An 18,233-nucleotide genomic window follows, 5' to 3' on the forward strand; every position below is an offset into this window, starting at 1 on the left:
ATGGTGATACACTCATGTGTCAAATATGGTATGCCTATGTCAAAGAACAAAGAAGTCATGGCCCTGACACGAATCCATTGTAAAAACTTTTAATTTTGACCTTGAGCTCAAGGTCGTATGGAGGTCATGAAGGTACCCGACACATCGTCTCATGGTGATACACTCATGTGTCAAATATGGTATGCCTATGTCAAAGAACAAAGAAGTTATGGCCCAGACACGAATTCATTGTAAAAAACCTTTAATTTTTACCTTGAGGTCAAGGGTCAAGGTCATATAGAGGTCATGAAGGTACTCGACACATCGTCTCATGGTGATCCACCTGTGTGCCAAATATGGTATGCCTATGTCAAAGAACAAAGAAGTTATAGCCCGGACACGAATCTGCACAGACGGACAGACAGACAGAGTGATTCCTATATACCCCCTGAACTTCATTCGCGGGGGGTATAATAATAATAATAATAATATTCTGCTACATGCCTATTTCACTGACCAGTCTAGAATGAAAACTTTCTAATATTCTGCTATATGCCTATTTTACTGACCAGTCCAGAATGAAAACTTCCTAATATTCTGTTTTGTCTATTTCACTGACCGGTCCAGAATGAAAACTTCCTAATATTCTGTTATGCCTATTTCACTGACCAGTCCAGAATGCTCCAGAGTTCCTTCATGTTGTTCTGTAGAGCTGTCCCTGTCAGTCCGTACCGACGCCGGGTCTTTATTGACCGCAGGGCATTGGTCACCTGGGCCTGTAATCCCTGTTAAAAAATTATGAATTATCCAATCAAAAGGCCTGTGGGATATGTTGCCCACCTGAAATAGATCTCGACATTGAACATCTACTAAGTCCAAATCTAGAAGTACATGTAAGAAGTAGGTACAGTTTCTAAAGTCATCTGGCCCAAAATATCGATGATTTCACTTGGAGCTCAAACCCTGGCATTCAAATAAGGAATAGATTAACAAACCCAAAATTCGCTCAGTTTGATCAGCAAAATGATCTGTGTCATATGACGAGAGCTTGAAGTTGGTATAAAATTGCAAAAATGCCATTTTCAATGAAAATATCCACAAATTCAGGAGGTTTTCCTTTCAGAAAACGTACAGCGCATGCGTCGAGCAAATTCATATTCAAGCATATTTTTCATTGTAAAATAATACACAATATATATCATTTTCATTTTGCTCGACAAATGCGCACACATCTTTTCCTGAGCAATAAATAATCTGTATGGCATTTGACAGTTTTCAGGCTTATTTTGAGAAAAAGGCGGGAAATATGTCTTATTCATGAAGTCATAATGCTATCCATTTAGGAATATTCTGATTTTGTTGACATAGTATACCTGGCATATATTTTATTTTCTTAAAATGCTGATTAAGGTTAATTCCAGACACATTTTATAGAGAGAAAATTTTTTGGGCCTTTTTATGTATACAATCGTACCTTGTTCTTTGAATCTACACTTGTATGTGTATATGTATACTGTATCAGGATGCTTGCTCATCATCAAACAAATTACTGTCTTATTGTGCTGTAACATTTTTTTTTTAATACATATTCTTCCTAGGGAAAATGCATTTTATAATCCTTGGTAACTATTGCCCTAACTTCTGACCCTACACTAAACCTAAAGGTGATGGTTTATATAACTCTGAACTTACATAATTGGTATAAATCAGATAAATGTGAAAAGTAAATGAGGACAGATATCAAACAATGGCCAAACTAAATATCACTAGAACCAGTGACCAAACTAATCATCATCAGAACCAGAAACCAAACTAATTATCATAAAACCAGAAACCAAACTAATTATCATTAGAACCAGTGATCAAACTAATTATCACTAGAACCAGCGGCCAAACTAATCATCATCAGAACCAGTGATCAAACTAATTATCACTAGAACCAGTGACCAAACTAATTATCACTAGAACCAGTGATCAAACTAATTAACATTAGAACCAGAAACCAAACTAATTATCACTAGAACCAGCGGCCAAACTAATCATCATTAGAACCAGTGGCCAAACTAATTATCACTAGAACCAGTGGCCAAACTAATTATCACTAGAACCAGTGGCCAAACTAATTAACATTAGAACCAGTGACCAAACTAATTAACATTAGAACCAGTGACCAAACTAATTATCACTAGAACCAGTGACCAAACTAATTATCACTAGAACCAGTGGCCAAACTAATTAACATTAGAACCAGTGACCAAACTAATTATCACTAGAACCAGAGGACAAACTAATTAACATTAGAACCAGTGACCAAACTAATTATCACTAGAACCAGTGGCCAAACTAATTATCACTAGAACCAGTGGCCAAACTAATTAACATTAGAACCAGTGACCAAACTAATTAACATCAGAACCAGTGACCAAACTAATTATCATTAGAACCAGTGACCAAAATAATTATCACTAGAACCAGAGGACAAACTAATTATCATTAGAACCAGTGACCAAACTAATTATCACTAGAACCAGTGACCAAACTAATTATCACTAGAACCAGTGATCAAACTAATTATCATTAGAACCAGAGGACAAACTAATTATCACTAGAACCAGTGACCAAACTAATCATCATCAGAACCAGAAACCAAACTAATTATCATAAAACCAGAAACCAAACTAATTATCATTAGAACCAGTGATCAAACTAATTATCACTAGAACCAGCGGCCAAACTAATCATCATGAGAACCAGTGGCCAAACTAATTATCACTAGAACCAGTGGCCAAACTAATTATCACTAGAACCAGTGGCCAAACTAATTAACATTAGAACCAGTGACCAAACTAATTATCACTAGAACCAGTGGCCAAACTAATTAACATTAGAACCAGTGACCAAACTAATTATCACTAGAACCAGAGGACAAACTAATTATCACTAGAACCAGCGGCCAAACTAATCATCATCAGAACCAGAAACCAAACTAATTATCATAAAACCAGAAACCAAACTAATTATCATTAGAACCAGTGATCAAACTAATTATCACTAGAACCAGTGGCCAAACTAATTATCACTAGAACCAGTGACCAAACTAATTATCACTAGAACCAGCGGCCAAACTAATCATCATTAGAACCAGTGGCCAAACTAATTATCACTAGAACCAGTGGCCAAACTAATTATCACTAGAACCAGTGGCCAAACTAATTAACATTAGAACCAGTGACCAAACTAATTATCACTAGAACCAGAGGACAAACTAATTATCACTAGAACCAGTGACCAAACTAATTAACATTAGAACCAGTGACCAAACTAATTATCACTAGAACCAGTGACCAAACTAATTATCACTAGAACCAGAAACCAAACTAATTATCATTAGAACCAGTGGCTGCTATAAAATTGATTCTATACATGTACCTAAGGACAACACTGTGCAGGGAAGATATTCATCTTTTGTGAAACACATATTATGTATCTGTGAATGTATTTTTAAAAATACAAGGACAGACATTGTACAAGAAAAAATAAGAGTTTTGGTTGACAGTTATTCTGTTGTACATCTTAATAAGATCGACGTAACGTAACACTATCTCAGTACATCTGTACCTACCTTAATTCTATGCACTTCGTCAGTTATAACAGCCTCCCATTCAAATGAGTTCAGCTCATCCTATATATATATATATAAATAATCTATAATTCATAATAATGCCAAAAACGACAAACACAAACACCCAAAAAGCCACACAGTCAACAAATGCATGCTGATGTCCATATTTGGTTTTATCTCTTACCATGTTTTCCCTGAATGTTTCAAATGTAGTCACCACTATCTCCAACCTGTGCTTCCCTAATTTGTGCAAGCATTCAGCCTTCTCATTACCATGATATTTTCTACAAAATAAATAAAATCCTAAACGGTAAACATTACATTGAAAATTCTACATAACATCAGTCAAGAGAAAATGATTGTGTAGAACACCTGTTGCAATAAAATCTTCTATTCAATATGAGTTTATCTAATATATTTCAAATAGAACAAAACAAGTTAACAAGCAGATAATCACATTCTACTCCCCCCCCCCCCCTTTAAGAGACTGACCCTACCCCACTCTGAAGTATCCCCAGGCCTCAAACTCATCCATCCAGTTGTAGAGGACACTCCCAGGACCTATTACCAAAAATGGCTGACATTTGTATGCATCCTCCTCCATTTTCTCCTCCAAGCTATCCGACATCTGTAGAGTGTGAGATTTCTTAAATTATTCACACACAAAAATTTAATCAGAAACGTAAAAGTTCTAATGATCTTTAAATTAGTTTGATATCTAAACAAGCAATAGGGTGAAGTCAGTAACACTGACATGTGACTGTAAAAAAATTTATGGCTGAGTGACAAATCACTTGTTGATACACTAATACTAACGTTTTACTACATATAAATCAGAGGGTAATTAAGACTATAACAAATCACTTGAGGAAATGACCTTCAGTTAGTTCTGGCCCATTACCTCTCTAATGACCTTCAGTTAGTTCTGGCCCATTACCTCTCTAATGAACTTTGGTTTCTGTTTCATGATGTCCTTCTTATTGCATTGTTTTCCAAGTAATGCTGCCAATAAGCCAATGACCTAAAATCAATAGAAATATCATAAAGGGCATTCTATCACTCAAATAAACTGTACAGGTATTTAATTTCATTTACCAGTATAATTATACATGTAGATTTAAATAAAAGATAACACCTTTCTTCATTCTCACACAAGTCACTCATACATGTATATGTATATACTGTAAATTCCTATATATACGTGAGGAATTTATTATCACATACTTTCACCAGATGCACCACTCGTGAATTAAAATTATTTGCTTGTATCTTTATATTGCTAAATTACATGAAAACAATCTTGATCAACGGAGCAATTGCAAAATTATGTTCTCGCGTTTTGACATATACGAGTTATTTCGCGATATTAAGTACTCATTAAAATAAAGAATCTACAGCACTGTATTATCTAGACGGGTAATATGGGCATCAGGATTACACATATTTGGAAATTTAAAATTTAAATACAGTATAATTTGTCCAAACCGGCCTCTGAGTACTCCGGCACTGTCAATTCCGGCCACAAAATATAGTCCCTAACATTTCTTTAACAAATCCTTTATTAATAATTCCCTGTACTCCGGATACTGCGTATTCTGTATATCGACCGGCTTACACAGTCCCAACTGCTATCAATTAACTTTAATTATCCTGTGTAAACCGGCCCCTCGATGATACACCACCCTAATTGTTACAGTCAATTGTATTCGGTGTACACGAGGTCCCAACTGCTCGTAATTAGCTCTAATTATCGCATTTAAACCAGCCACCCCATGATGGCCAACCAGTCGGTATTCGGTCGATCACACGCGGTGTACACAAAGGGTACGTGTCTCAAGGGGAGCCTTAGGTAAGTAAAAGAGTGCAACTGGCGATAAGTCGCGATCAGTTTAAAATAAAACCTGATTTTTGGGAGGTGCACTTTTCAATTATGACAGCACCACGCACGAGGTAATGGCGCCCTCCCCCTAATGACAGAGACAAGAACTGACATTAAAAGACAAAGTTCAATTAATCGATGAATTCGATACATTCTTGGAATGAAACAAAATCGGCAACAATCCCGTTATGTTTTCCAAAAGCAGGGTTCCCCTCGTGGACTTCTCGGAGCTCTCCGGCGAGTCAGACAGTGATGATATGCAGTTAGTAAACACAACTCGCCATGTCCGGTCGATCACTCGGCATTACATCAGTTTCCGTTTCACAAATTGAGACAGTTGAAAGCAATACATTTACAACGAAAGCTGGGAAAGACAAATTTTAGACGAACACAACACAATCTTGACGAACGTACAGAATGTAGCACTTGATGACGGCGATGATGTAGACGAAATTGACAATTTACCAACAGAAAAGTACGCGAATAATTCCCAGATTTTAAACTGTTTAATAAAAATTGATTTTTTTTCCAAATGAGCACGACAATAAAACACTGACATTTATATTTTTACATTTTGAATTCTTTTGTGATATAATAAAACGTTAGCAATCATTACACACGTATGCATAGACAGTGAATACAAGGGAAGCAACTCTCACTCTTGTCAACATTCTGCACTCTGGACTCTGTGTAAACCGGCCAATTTCTTTGGAACCACACATAGCCGGTTTAGACAGATTATACTGTATATAAATATATATATAAAGGACATATATTTATGTATATAATTTTTTTTTTAAAAACACTGTAATTTAAAATGTCACACTTTTATTAATTCTTTTATTTGAGAACTTTCGTAATTTATATGAATGGAACTCTGTACTGTGTACTTAGATTTTCATTATATTGGTGAATATTCTACTGAAAAGCAAACATTTCCAGTCTGCTAACATTAGGTTGTATATGGTAAAAGAAATTCAATCAGAGTTTTCTCTGCCCAAATTTTTTCACTACTGAAAACCCAAGCATGGGTATAAATTCTGCATACAATGAGAACTTCATTCATTTAATTGGTGATTTCTTTCCCTTGCTAAAACATCTCACCTGCACGGTTTTTCCCAGGCCCATATCATCCCCCAACACAGCACCACTTCCTTTCTTATAATGGTCATATAAAAACTGGATTCCTTCTCGCTGGTAGTCTCTCAGATGCTGGTTCAACGGGGCTGGAACCTACATAATATATATTGATTCTCTATTGACTAAAGCATCAGATTAGACACGTTTTCTGTCTTGATATTACTTGTGAGATTTAGAATGGTCCTCTCACACTCCAAACTGAACAATGAAGTGTGTGGGATTCAGAGGTATGTGGGTGATGATGATGGGGTACAATCTTAAAGTGTCTCTGTTTCAAATTCACTGAATCTATATACAACCCCCCCCCCCCCACCTTCAGACCTGAGGGAGAGGACATATATTACTAAAATCTGAATGTGTTAACAACATTGACCTATGGCCCGGTAAAATTAATTCCACTCCTCTCATCTCAGGAACTATGTAATAAATGTATGCAAACAATGAAGACAGTTCTTTATCATCAAATATGATAATATTGTCTGGAAGATTGAAGCTAAATTGGCAACACTTGTTGATCTCGAAAATTAATAGTTTACCCCGGATAAATTGAAATTTAGGGGACCAGCTGGCTCCAGGGCCATAAAACTCATGAGTTCACACTTCATCTATTAAGTCTCACTTGTTCCCTGTATGTTCCTTCTATAAAAGTGAAACTTAAATCAAAAAATGAACTTGTCAAAGTTCTATGCACCTGAAGCTTGATCATTTTCAATATACCCAATGTTCAATAAATGAAGTTGATTGTTTTGTCATTTTGATCCCGATCTAATGAACCTGTGTAAACTTGAACCAAATTAGTTAGTCACTGACTTATCATTTTTCAAAGGACCTTCCCACCCTAGCTGTGACATACAGCCCCAGATGATTTACTAAAACATCAAAGTTTGAATTAGGCAAATTTACAATGCCCCAAGATGTTCATTAATACCTAAACTTACAGGTTTGGCATTTTATTTTACTGAAAAGTTTGTTAACATTAAGAGCTATGCCGTCTTTTGAAATCGCATTTGTCTGGGGTTTTTTGTTAAATCTCTTTTGATGTTCATCGAATGACGGTTTTTAAAGCTTTTGTTTATATCGAGCACAAGGTTGTTCAGATTCCTCTTTTCTATTATAAGGCGTTTTTGTAATAAAGAAAATTATATTCAACAGGCAAGACTGAACAATCTTGTGCTGGTGATGAAATTCATAAAAATACATACAATAAAAATCTTTTTTTTTAAAAAAGAGGTACTGTGAGCAATGCTCACTAAGAATACCCCCCGCTTACCCCAATCTCCCAAAGGGTGTTGGTAATAGGTATAAACTACCTCTTTCCTGAGTGTAAAAAACAAATGGCATGACAAACCTTGGGTATTCTCGTTTGTAGGGAGAAATGGATTATCTAGGAACACAGCATCTCCATGAGATGAAAAAAGCCGTTAAAGAATTTAAATGGAAACCATATTGCTACTTCGATGTCCAGTGCACGTGACCTTTGACCTTTTGACCCCAAAATTGATAGGGAACATCTTCATCACATGGGTAGTCCATATGTATGATATGGTGACTGTAGGTGGAAAGGATAACGCTTTAGAGCCCAGAAACCATATTGCTACTTCGATGTCCAGTGCGCTTGACCTTTGGACCCCAAAATCGATAGGGAACATCTTCATTCCATGGGTCAATCTAATTAAAATTAGATGTTAGATCCGCTGACATACTCGCTACACAAACATCTAACAACATCCCGTAGAGGGTCATGTCAGAGGTCAAATGTGCAACAGCCAATCATATTTCTCGCTTCATATCGACAGGGTATTATCCCACAATTCCATGTATTGTTCACGCAAGGAAGAGAAAAAATGGCGGAACCCACGATCGTGACTTGTTTATCGCATTCTTATTTGAATTTTAAACTATGGCGACATCGGGGGATCTTTTCATGTATACTTCAACAAAAAAAGACATTTAAGTATCTGTTCTTGTTCATTTTTCAAAGCCTTGAGATCAAATATCTTTAAAGCGGTTTTAATCGCTTCCATTTCTTCTTTGGTCGCCATCTTTAATAAGTAACCAAATACAGTTTACAATGATGATTCTCATTGGATGCCGATATCACTTTCGCCTTTGTAGCGATTGGTTACTTTTTCATGCAAATTTGACCTCTGACGTGACCCTCTACGGGATGTTGTTAGATGTTTGTGTAGCGAGTATGTGAGCGGATCTAACATCTAATTTTAATTCGATTGTCCATGGGTAGTCCATATATATGATATGGTGACGGTAGGTGGAAAGGATAATGCTTTAGAGCCTGGAAACCATTGCGTCTACAGACGGACGGACGGTCGGACGGACAACCCGATTCCAGTATACCCCCCCCACAACTTGTTGCGGTTGCGGGGGGTATAACTATACATTTTCTTTCAACATCATTTACCTGTATTGACCCCAGACACTGCTATGGCCCCAAGTACCATGCATAGATCAAAGTTAATGACACTTCACCTAAATCTGGTGTTGTACGTGACAATATGAGTGAAAAGATTTTCCACACAAATCAAACCAACCTCTACTTGTCTGTCGTCAGTCGGATCACACAGTTTGAAAGGAACTTTTGCTGCTGAAGATATTCTACATTCAAATCTGGGTTTTTCAAAATCCTCCTCATTGTAACCTAAAAATATAAATGTATGATCAAGTAATGTTTTTTGTGATGCTTATGACATGAATTTCATCTAAAAATATATGGTTCTCTACTTTATTGATAGATTATAACATAGTGTGAAAGAACTGCATCCATTGCAAAATGAAAATACATATCTCCCACCTTCGCTGTGTGTGGTAGTGGATTTTCCACCTCTGCTATGTGGATTAGTGAACTTTCCACTTCTGTTTTCTGTGACAACCCAGTCCGCGGTATCATCATCAGTGACTTCAACATCACTATTGTTAGAAGTTGTTTTAATGTGTGTGAAATCTTTTCCCTCATCCTCTGAATCAGAACTGTATCCATGGCCACCATAATTCGTTTTCTTTAATTGCGACTTGGCTGATTTGACACCCTTTCTGGTTACAGACCTGTTCATAAATAAACTAGTCACTTTCATTCATTTAAAAATAGAACTCAAATTTTCATTCTTTTTGCTTTACTCTTACCATTTTAAAATATTTGAAATCAAGTTATCTTATGCATTATATTACGTTACAAGCATATCAAATGATTAAAATTCATAAACACTATCTAAATCACAATTACATTTCCAAAACTTAACATGTATTTCACTATATAATGCCTTATCATATTTATCAGTCAGTTATAATTTTTTGTTAAGTCAATTCATTTATAACAAAATCCTTCTTTACAGAATATGATTGATTGATTGTACAGTATATTGTTTAACATCCCACTCGAGAATTTTTCACTCATCATTGTCAGTGAAGGACTGCAAAATTTAGGCCTATGCTCGGCACTTACAGTCTTTGAGCAGGGAGGGATCTTTATCGTGCCACACTCACTATGACACAGGGCCTTGGTTTTTGCGGTCTCATCCGAAGGCCCACCCCATTTAGTCACCTCTTATGACAAGAACGGGGTATTGAGGACCTATTCTAACCCGGATCTCCGGGGGTGGGGTACTGAGGATCTATTCTAACCCGTATCCCCAGGGGTGGGGGTACTGAGGACCCATTCTAACCAAGATCCCCGGGGGTGGGGTACTGAGGACCTATTCTAACCTGGATCCCCAGGGGTAGGGTACTGAGGATCTATTCTAACCTGTATCCCCAGGGGTGGGGTACTGAGGACCTATTCTAACCTGGATCCCCGGGGGTGCGGTACTGAGGACCTATTCTAACCCGGATCCCCGGGGGTGGGGTACTGAGGACCTATTCTAACCCAGATCCCCGGGGGTGGGTACTGAGGACCTATTCTAACCAGGATCCCTGTGGGGTGGGGTACTGAGGACCTATTCTAACCTGGATCCCCGGGGGTGCGGTACTGAGGACCTATTCTAACCCGGATCCCCGGGGGTGGGGTACTGAGGACCTATTCTAACCCAGATCCCCGGGGGTGGGTACTGAGGACCTATTCTAACCAGGATCCCTGTGGGGTGGGGTACTGAGGACCTATTCTAACCTGGATCCCCGGGGGTGCGGTACTGAGGACCTATTCTAACCCGGATCCCCGGGGGTGGGGTACTGAGGACCTATTCTAACCCAGATCCCCGGGGGTGGGTACTGAGGACCTATTCTAACCAGGATCCCTGTGGGGTGGGGTACTGAGGACCTATTCTAATTTGGATCTTCATGGGATTATTTACAGAATAAATGTCATGTTTGTTTGTATGGGGGTAGATAAACAATGGCAGTATAAAGTCATCTGTATAATCACAAGGTCAGCAGAAATTACCCAATGATTCCACTGTTTATACATCCCCATAATACAAACAAATAATCTAAAGATTGATTCATTTATATTTTGAAATACAGAGGTTGTTATATTTTAAAGGTGAAAGGTCCGAGCTTTTATCGCGGAACATACATTGCAACAACACAAGTGTATAAATGACAAAACATTGGTAAGACCGAAAAAATTTAATAAATAGTTTTTCACTGACAGGCTAAAACTTCCAAATTTTGAGGAGGCAGGCAGGTTTTTTTTTTTTTTTTGGCTGTAGCATGAGTTATCTTTCCTTGTTGTGTTGACTGTCGAATGAGTTACCTTTTCTTACTCATATATGGAATAAGCAATGGAATATTGATATTTTTATTTACACAAAAAATAGTGTTACATATTACTTACTATCAAATGTATACTATATAATTCTTAAACACTGTACATAACTGAGTTTGTATTCAAGAATTATTTGATCAAATATTATTAAAACCCTCTGAAAGTTTTACATAAATATCTATATAACAAAAGAGGTACAAATGTACCCCATTTACATAAATAAACAAGTATAAATTAAAAACAAAATAATTCCATGTGGTACCTTTTCAACAGATGCGGCAGGGCCTGAGAAACTTAGTATTGATTAATTTTTTTGGCCTAAATACAAATAATTTTTGCATCAAAACAATCTCAGAAATTTACACAAAAAATAAATTTCTGGAGAAGAAAATTGATCTTCAGTAATTCGTTGACAAGATTGGCATACTTTGGTGTTCCTCTCTGTTTATTTGAGGTCTTCTCTGGGGTTATAAACATTAGTTTGGGTTTCTTTGAAGTGGTACATTTCAGGAATTCGTCTGCACTATCATCAACTTCAAATACATCCGATTCACTGTACTTTACTCTAAAACAGTATAAATGTACAAATTAAAATTTCTAATTAAATTGATATGCTTTCTATTGTACTCTTGAATTATTCTGTAGGACAGTGTTGAGTGTATAGACATGTATTCTTCCACAGCAACAATGAACTTTCTTCTGTGGATTAGCGGTTCTACTGAGTTTCGACATCCTGACATCTTCTATCTGATTTGCCATTCTCCTTGGCTTATTGATCATCCCCACGACAAAATCAGATTTGGAATCTGACCATAATCCTGTTGTGAATGAGCAATAATGTCCATTTTCCCATCATAATCCAACCAGAATATGATTCTTCCAATTATAGCTGATCTTAATTTTTTCAAATTCTGGCCAGAATTTAGCAGTATAACCAATCAGTATGTGTAAGCATATGACATTTGAATTATTATTAGTTATTTCTATGTGTCTATGTCTGTATGTGTACATGTGTGTATAAAGTGATCAAGTACGTGTGTAGTACTTTATTTCTAATTCAAAGTTCCATAACTCTGTAATAACAAAACCAATGAATCTGAAAATTCAAATAGATCTTCCTCTTTCTAACCTGAACATAACATTTATATTTTATGAAAATCTTTTCAGGTAATTCAAATTTATCGCATAATATAGACAATGCTGTAAAAAATTCTTAGTCCCATAACTTTGTAATCATAAAATTAATAAATCTGAAAATGGAAAGGGCCGGCGCGCGCGGTCTTCCTCTGTCTAATCCAAATATAAAATCTTTGATAATAGTCCTCTTCCAAATCCAAGCATTACTTTCTAAATTCTATGAAAATCTTCTCAAGTTATCTCAAGTTATTGCATGCTATTGAAAGTGCTATTGTCTTAATATTACTATTAAAATATTCTAAGTCCTATAAATCGCAACAGGGCCAATAAATCTGGAAATTGAAGGGGGTCTTCCTGTACCTAATCCAAGTACATGTAATATCTGTAACTGGACAAAGTGATTACTAAAGGGCACCTGTCATATGCCAAGGCCCTAACAATAATAAGACAAGTAGAATGGTACATGTAAATACTGTAGACTAACAATAATAAGACAAGTAGAATGGTACATGTAAATACTGTAGACTAACAATAATAAGACAAGTAGAATGGTACATGTAAATACTGTAGACTAACAATAATAAGACAAGTAGAATGGTACATGTAAATACTGTAGACTAACAATAATAAGACAAGTAGAATGGTACATGTAAATACTGTAGACTGACAATAATAAGACAAGTAGAATGGTACATGTAAATACTGTAGACTGACAATAATAAGACAAGTAGAATGGTACATGTAAATACTGTAGACTGACAACTACTTTGTATTGTCTCAAAAAAAAAATTAAAATGTAAAGCAATGGACTCTCTCTACTAGTGTCATAAGAAAATTGACTACTTGTAGTTGATAAGTCACACAAAATGAAAAAAATGTCCCGAAAAAAAACTACCTCAACAAGAGCCCCATGGGCCACATCACTCACCTGAGTCACCTCGAAACTTATTCTAAGATTTCCACTATATTGTCGCATGTAAAACTTGATCCCTAATGTGGCCCCAACCTACCCCCAGGAGACATGATTTTTACAAACTTCAATCTGCACTATGTCAGGAAGCTTTCATGTAAATATAAACTTTTCTGGCCCAGTAGTTCTTGAGAAGAAGATTTTGAAAGATTCCCCCTATATATTTGTATGTTAAACTTTCATCCCCTATTGTGGCCCCATCCTACCTTGGGGGCCATAATTTTAACAAACTTGAATCTGCACTATGTCAGGAAGCTTTCATGTAAATTTGTATTTTCCTGGCCCAGTGGTTCTTGAAAGGAATTTCAAAGATTTTATCTACAATGTATATTTGCATGTAAAACTTTGATCCTCTATTTTGGCCCCAACCTACACTCATTTTTAACAAACCTGTATCTGCACTATGTCAGGAAGCTTTCATGTAAATTTCAGGTCTTCTGGCCCAGTGTTTCTTGAGAAGAAATTTTTTTAAATCATCCACCCTATTTTTGCATTTTTGTGATTATCTCCCTTATGATGGGGGCATGGTCCTTCATTTGTACACAGTTGAAAGCCCTTCACCCAAGGTTACTTTTTGCCACGTTTATTTAAGATTGACCCAGTGGTTCTGGAGAAGTAGAAAATGTAAAAAGTTTACAGATGGACCGACAGACGATGGACAACAGGCGATCAGAAAAGCTTTTCAATATTTGTTCAACACATTTTTTAGAACTTGAAGAGCAGAAGATGCATTCCATGACTCTTATATGATATAGAAGACAAAGAAGAGCTCTTGAGAATGGAAAAAAACCTGCGAGTTTTACAGTCAATGAACACACCTCACGACACAAGTCCATCCTGATTCAGTAAACTGGTAGTCTATTCTTCTAAGGAAACACCATGACTTAGTTAAGATCAAGTTTTGGTGTCAGAAGACTAATGTAACTAAAACATTGCAAAATTAACCTGCAAGTGTCTTATGTGAGCCTACTGAATAAGGATTCATTACTGAACAGTTGAAGGAAAATCACTATTATAATGATTTTAAAAAAAAAGATGATTGTGTTGTTTGGATAACATTGTGATCCATGTTTGTTGAATAAACAACTTTGCAAAAATGAGTTGTTCTGTGTTAATATTATAAATTTACTAATTACTGGTATGTCAACATAGATTACAGTAACACTGATCAAACTTCGATAAATTTTAAAGTTTCATGCATGCAGTTTCTGCAGTAGAAAATTTATTGGTATCTACCCAATATCTTGTCAATGAGAAGACTTTTTTTTTTTTAATAGTTATTGATAATAGTTTACATGGCAACACAGTACATGTAATATAGCTCGTTTATGGAAATGATTGCAAAATCTACTTGGTGTTTGGGGAGGGGGGGAGGGGGGGTACTACTGGATTACAGTTTATGTTTACATGGGTTTTTTTAATCACTCTAACAAATTTTTATTAATATGTTAAACTTCTCCATGCTTATTTTTGAAATATCAATTGCTCATATTGTTCATTTTAACTGAAAATGGTGTAGGTTGTATTATTTGTCATTAGTATGAATTTTTGGCAAAATGCCCAAATCTACAGTTTTCGTGCTACAATAGATCAATTGTGCTACGTTTCACCATTAATCTTTTTATATGCATTAAGAGTCTTTGATATGGACATCCTTTGATGACAATTGATTAGGCTGTATGTATTTTCCAAATTATCTAAATTCATCAACGAAATCCAACAAAAAATCCATTTTTGGCAAAATGCCCAAATCTACAGTTTTCATGCTACTACAGATCAATTGCACCACGTTTCACCATTAATCTTTTTATATATATTAAGAGTCTTTGATATGGACATCCTTTGATGGCAGCTGATTATGCTGTATGTATTTTCCAAATTATCTAAATTCATCAATGAAATCCAACAAAAAATCACTTTTTGGCAAAGTGCCAAATTATAATACATTGGTACAGCGGTCAGTAACACACTCTTTACCATAGGTGGATATAGATATCATAAATAAGGAGGGAATTTTATGGGGAATCGAGATTTATGGAGAAAATTAGTTGTCTTTTTTAATTTTTTATATACCACAAGGACAAAACATGGGCAAAACGGGCTGAATTTTGCAGTTCAATTAGCCCTCATAGGCTGCTGTCGGTTTCCATGGCAACGGATGGTAGAAATTTGGTGGTGGGGTTGAAATTATGTAAGATGGTGCAAGTAAAGTTAATACTGTGAAAATCAAAGAAATCTGTGACATTGAGTGGCCAGACCCTATCTGATTTCTTTGATTTTTACATAGAATTGATCTTAAGACTCCATGAGAAATGTACAAGACATCTAAAGAATAGTGTGGTATGGGAAGAAGAGTGGTGAAAGAGAGAAAAATTGAATCATTTCATTCATTTAATGAGGACAGAGGTACTGAACTCCTGGATCACAATCAGTTTATCTTGGTACCCTGATCACTTATAAATGTCCGGTATGTCAATGGCACGATCTGTTTGTAAACGTAATCGTACAGCAGGTCGCTGACATATCACAAGGATGTTTATACATGCAGGATATTTATAACTTGTGTCAACAATCATCCTCATTTTTCTTGCTTAGAGTGGATTTGTTCTCAAATACATGTATATCTTTAAAATAAATATTTAGTAATCATTCATACATGTTCAATTTAAGTTTTTTTTTTTTTAAAAACCCAAAAAACAACAACACATTATCATTGATTTTTGAACTTTTCCCTTAAGAAGGAATATTACACCAGAGAAATCTGATGTGGATGGAAAGTGGAGGATATATACAATATTATTTTGAAATTGAAAACTTTCAAATTTATTTAGTTAAAAATGCAGTTTTAAAAGAAAGTAATTTGAAAAAAATTAAAACCCCTATACTAGACTCTATTAACACTCAAACTACAGATCAGCAGTTGACACAGCTACTTAGCAAGGCAATTAGATTTAGAGGGAGTACGTGTATACATGTATTGCTGATATTCATATTTTCATCAAAGTTTCAAAAAGGGAAGTCGGCCATTATAATGCTGTAATATACCTCCTTAAAGAAAATGGGATATGCACATAACACTTGATCAAATTCAGATAGAAAGGTCATAGGACACATTAAGATAGGATGCCCATGTACAATTATTAGATTTAATATCATTCAAACTGTATGGAAAACAAGATTTTAAACTGATGTTTTATGACGCATTCTTACTTCAGCCTGTTCGCCTCCTCATTTCCACTGAGCGGTCTGAATATACTCTCATTTCCGGTATCACCCTCTTCTTCTTCAAAAATGTCAACCTCTGTGAAAAGTAGTACGATTTACACAATTTACATCATTAGGTACATTTATGTACCTGTGCATTTCAAATGAAAGTTGCATAAAATGTATACGTATTTAATGTGTAAATAACATAACACTTTCAATGTGTAAATAACATAACACTTTCAATGTGTAAACGTTGTATGAGCGGTTTCAGTGGATGAAACGTCACAATGTCACAAATTACGTCACAAATTACGTTGTATGAGCGTCTTCACAGCGGCTGCCACGTAACTAATCTATTCACTCGCCATCTTCAATTTGCATGATTTGTAGCTTCCAATATCATTCGTAAGTTTCCTTCCGGTTGGTGAGTAATAAGTTTTACTTATATGTATAACTAAGGTTTTATCATGCATGTTTACAAACATGTAAACAATTTCGTATGTTTATAAGTATGGAAACCACTAAGCATCATTATTCTACTGTTAAATTTTTATATGTTTACTAATATAGAAACAACTACATGTGTTATACTTATATAAACAACTAAGCATATAATTCGGGTTTCTATCGTGTATATATATATGTGTGTTTATCAGTATGTAAACATTTACATATATAAGTATCGTAGCATATTAATATTATAAATATAAACTTTGCGTTTTTATCGTTTTAGTTTATATAAACATATATGTTAAAGTATAGATGCAGCTATACATCAAATCCAGGTATATTATAATACATGTATATGCAAATATACATAAAATTCATGTATGTTATTATGCGTATGTATTTTGTAAACTTCTCTTTTTATGACAAACATTTAGATGCAATGTCGCAGTTTGTATGTATGCAGGCCTGCTACATACTATTATATTTAATATATGTAAGCTTGTTGGATGTATGCGATTTGTGATTTTGCATCTATTCTGTATTTTCATTAATTAATTAAATCTATATGTTTTGTAATTAAGTATACCACTTCTTATGGTTAATATTTTATCTGTCATACAATTTTAACATAAGTACTAACTCACCACTTATTACATTATGCATCTTCAGTTTTATACACATAATACATACTATCGAATAAGAATTATGGAGCCATGTCGTGCTATAAGCTGGATCTAGCTACAGAAACATGGTACAGGGTATGAGGTGTAGCACCTGATGACAACCTCAAAATTCTTGCCTAATGACGATCTCAAAATTGTTGTATGGCAAAATTTATAATTAATAACTAATAACTGGTAGCACTCTATTATCAAAATTTTCTTTGGCGACCCTACCCTAATTCTTTTCTGTATATATTTTAGTTATTTTACATGTATATACATACCTACATCCCTATTACTATTACCTGTTACTAATATTACTAATTATGTAATAATTATGGTATATTTATTTCGGTGTATCTTGATTTATTTGGGCGAAGGACGGAGACTCGTGCGATTACTAATTATTACATTCTATTAGAATCCAAATAAATTAAAAAAAAAAAAAAAAAAAAATATTTTCAATATCTAAT

The 18,233-nt window shown here is 35.3% G+C and overlaps 1 protein-coding gene across 12 annotated transcripts in view; it reads right to left on the reverse strand.

Annotated features, from left to right (window-relative positions):
• Positions 1 to 18,233, reverse strand: part of LOC125668560 (DNA excision repair protein ERCC-6-like 2) — a 62,660-nt gene that overhangs the window by 37,187 nt on the left and 7,240 nt on the right. For all 12 annotated transcript variants that reach the window (XM_048902823.2, XM_056164281.1, XM_056164279.1 and 9 more), the window contains 10 exons: positions 16,652 to 16,742; positions 11,762 to 11,899; positions 9,430 to 9,680; positions 9,170 to 9,276; positions 6,585 to 6,713; positions 4,539 to 4,622; positions 4,099 to 4,229; positions 3,786 to 3,885; positions 3,602 to 3,661; positions 649 to 764 (listed from right to left, as the gene is read on the reverse strand). In XM_048902823.2, coding sequence (XP_048758780.2) covers positions 649 to 764; positions 3,602 to 3,661; positions 3,786 to 3,885; positions 4,099 to 4,229; positions 4,539 to 4,622; positions 6,585 to 6,713; positions 9,170 to 9,276; positions 9,430 to 9,680; positions 11,762 to 11,899; positions 16,652 to 16,742 — 1,207 coding nt within the window. The remainder of the gene's footprint in view (positions 1 to 648; positions 765 to 3,601; positions 3,662 to 3,785; positions 3,886 to 4,098; positions 4,230 to 4,538; positions 4,623 to 6,584; positions 6,714 to 9,169; positions 9,277 to 9,429; positions 9,681 to 11,761; positions 11,900 to 16,651; positions 16,743 to 18,233) is intronic.

Source organism: Ostrea edulis, chromosome 4, assembly GCF_947568905.1.
Source record: "Ostrea edulis chromosome 4, xbOstEdul1.1, whole genome shotgun sequence".
Classification (NCBI taxonomy): domain Eukaryota; kingdom Metazoa; phylum Mollusca; class Bivalvia; order Ostreida; family Ostreidae; genus Ostrea; species Ostrea edulis.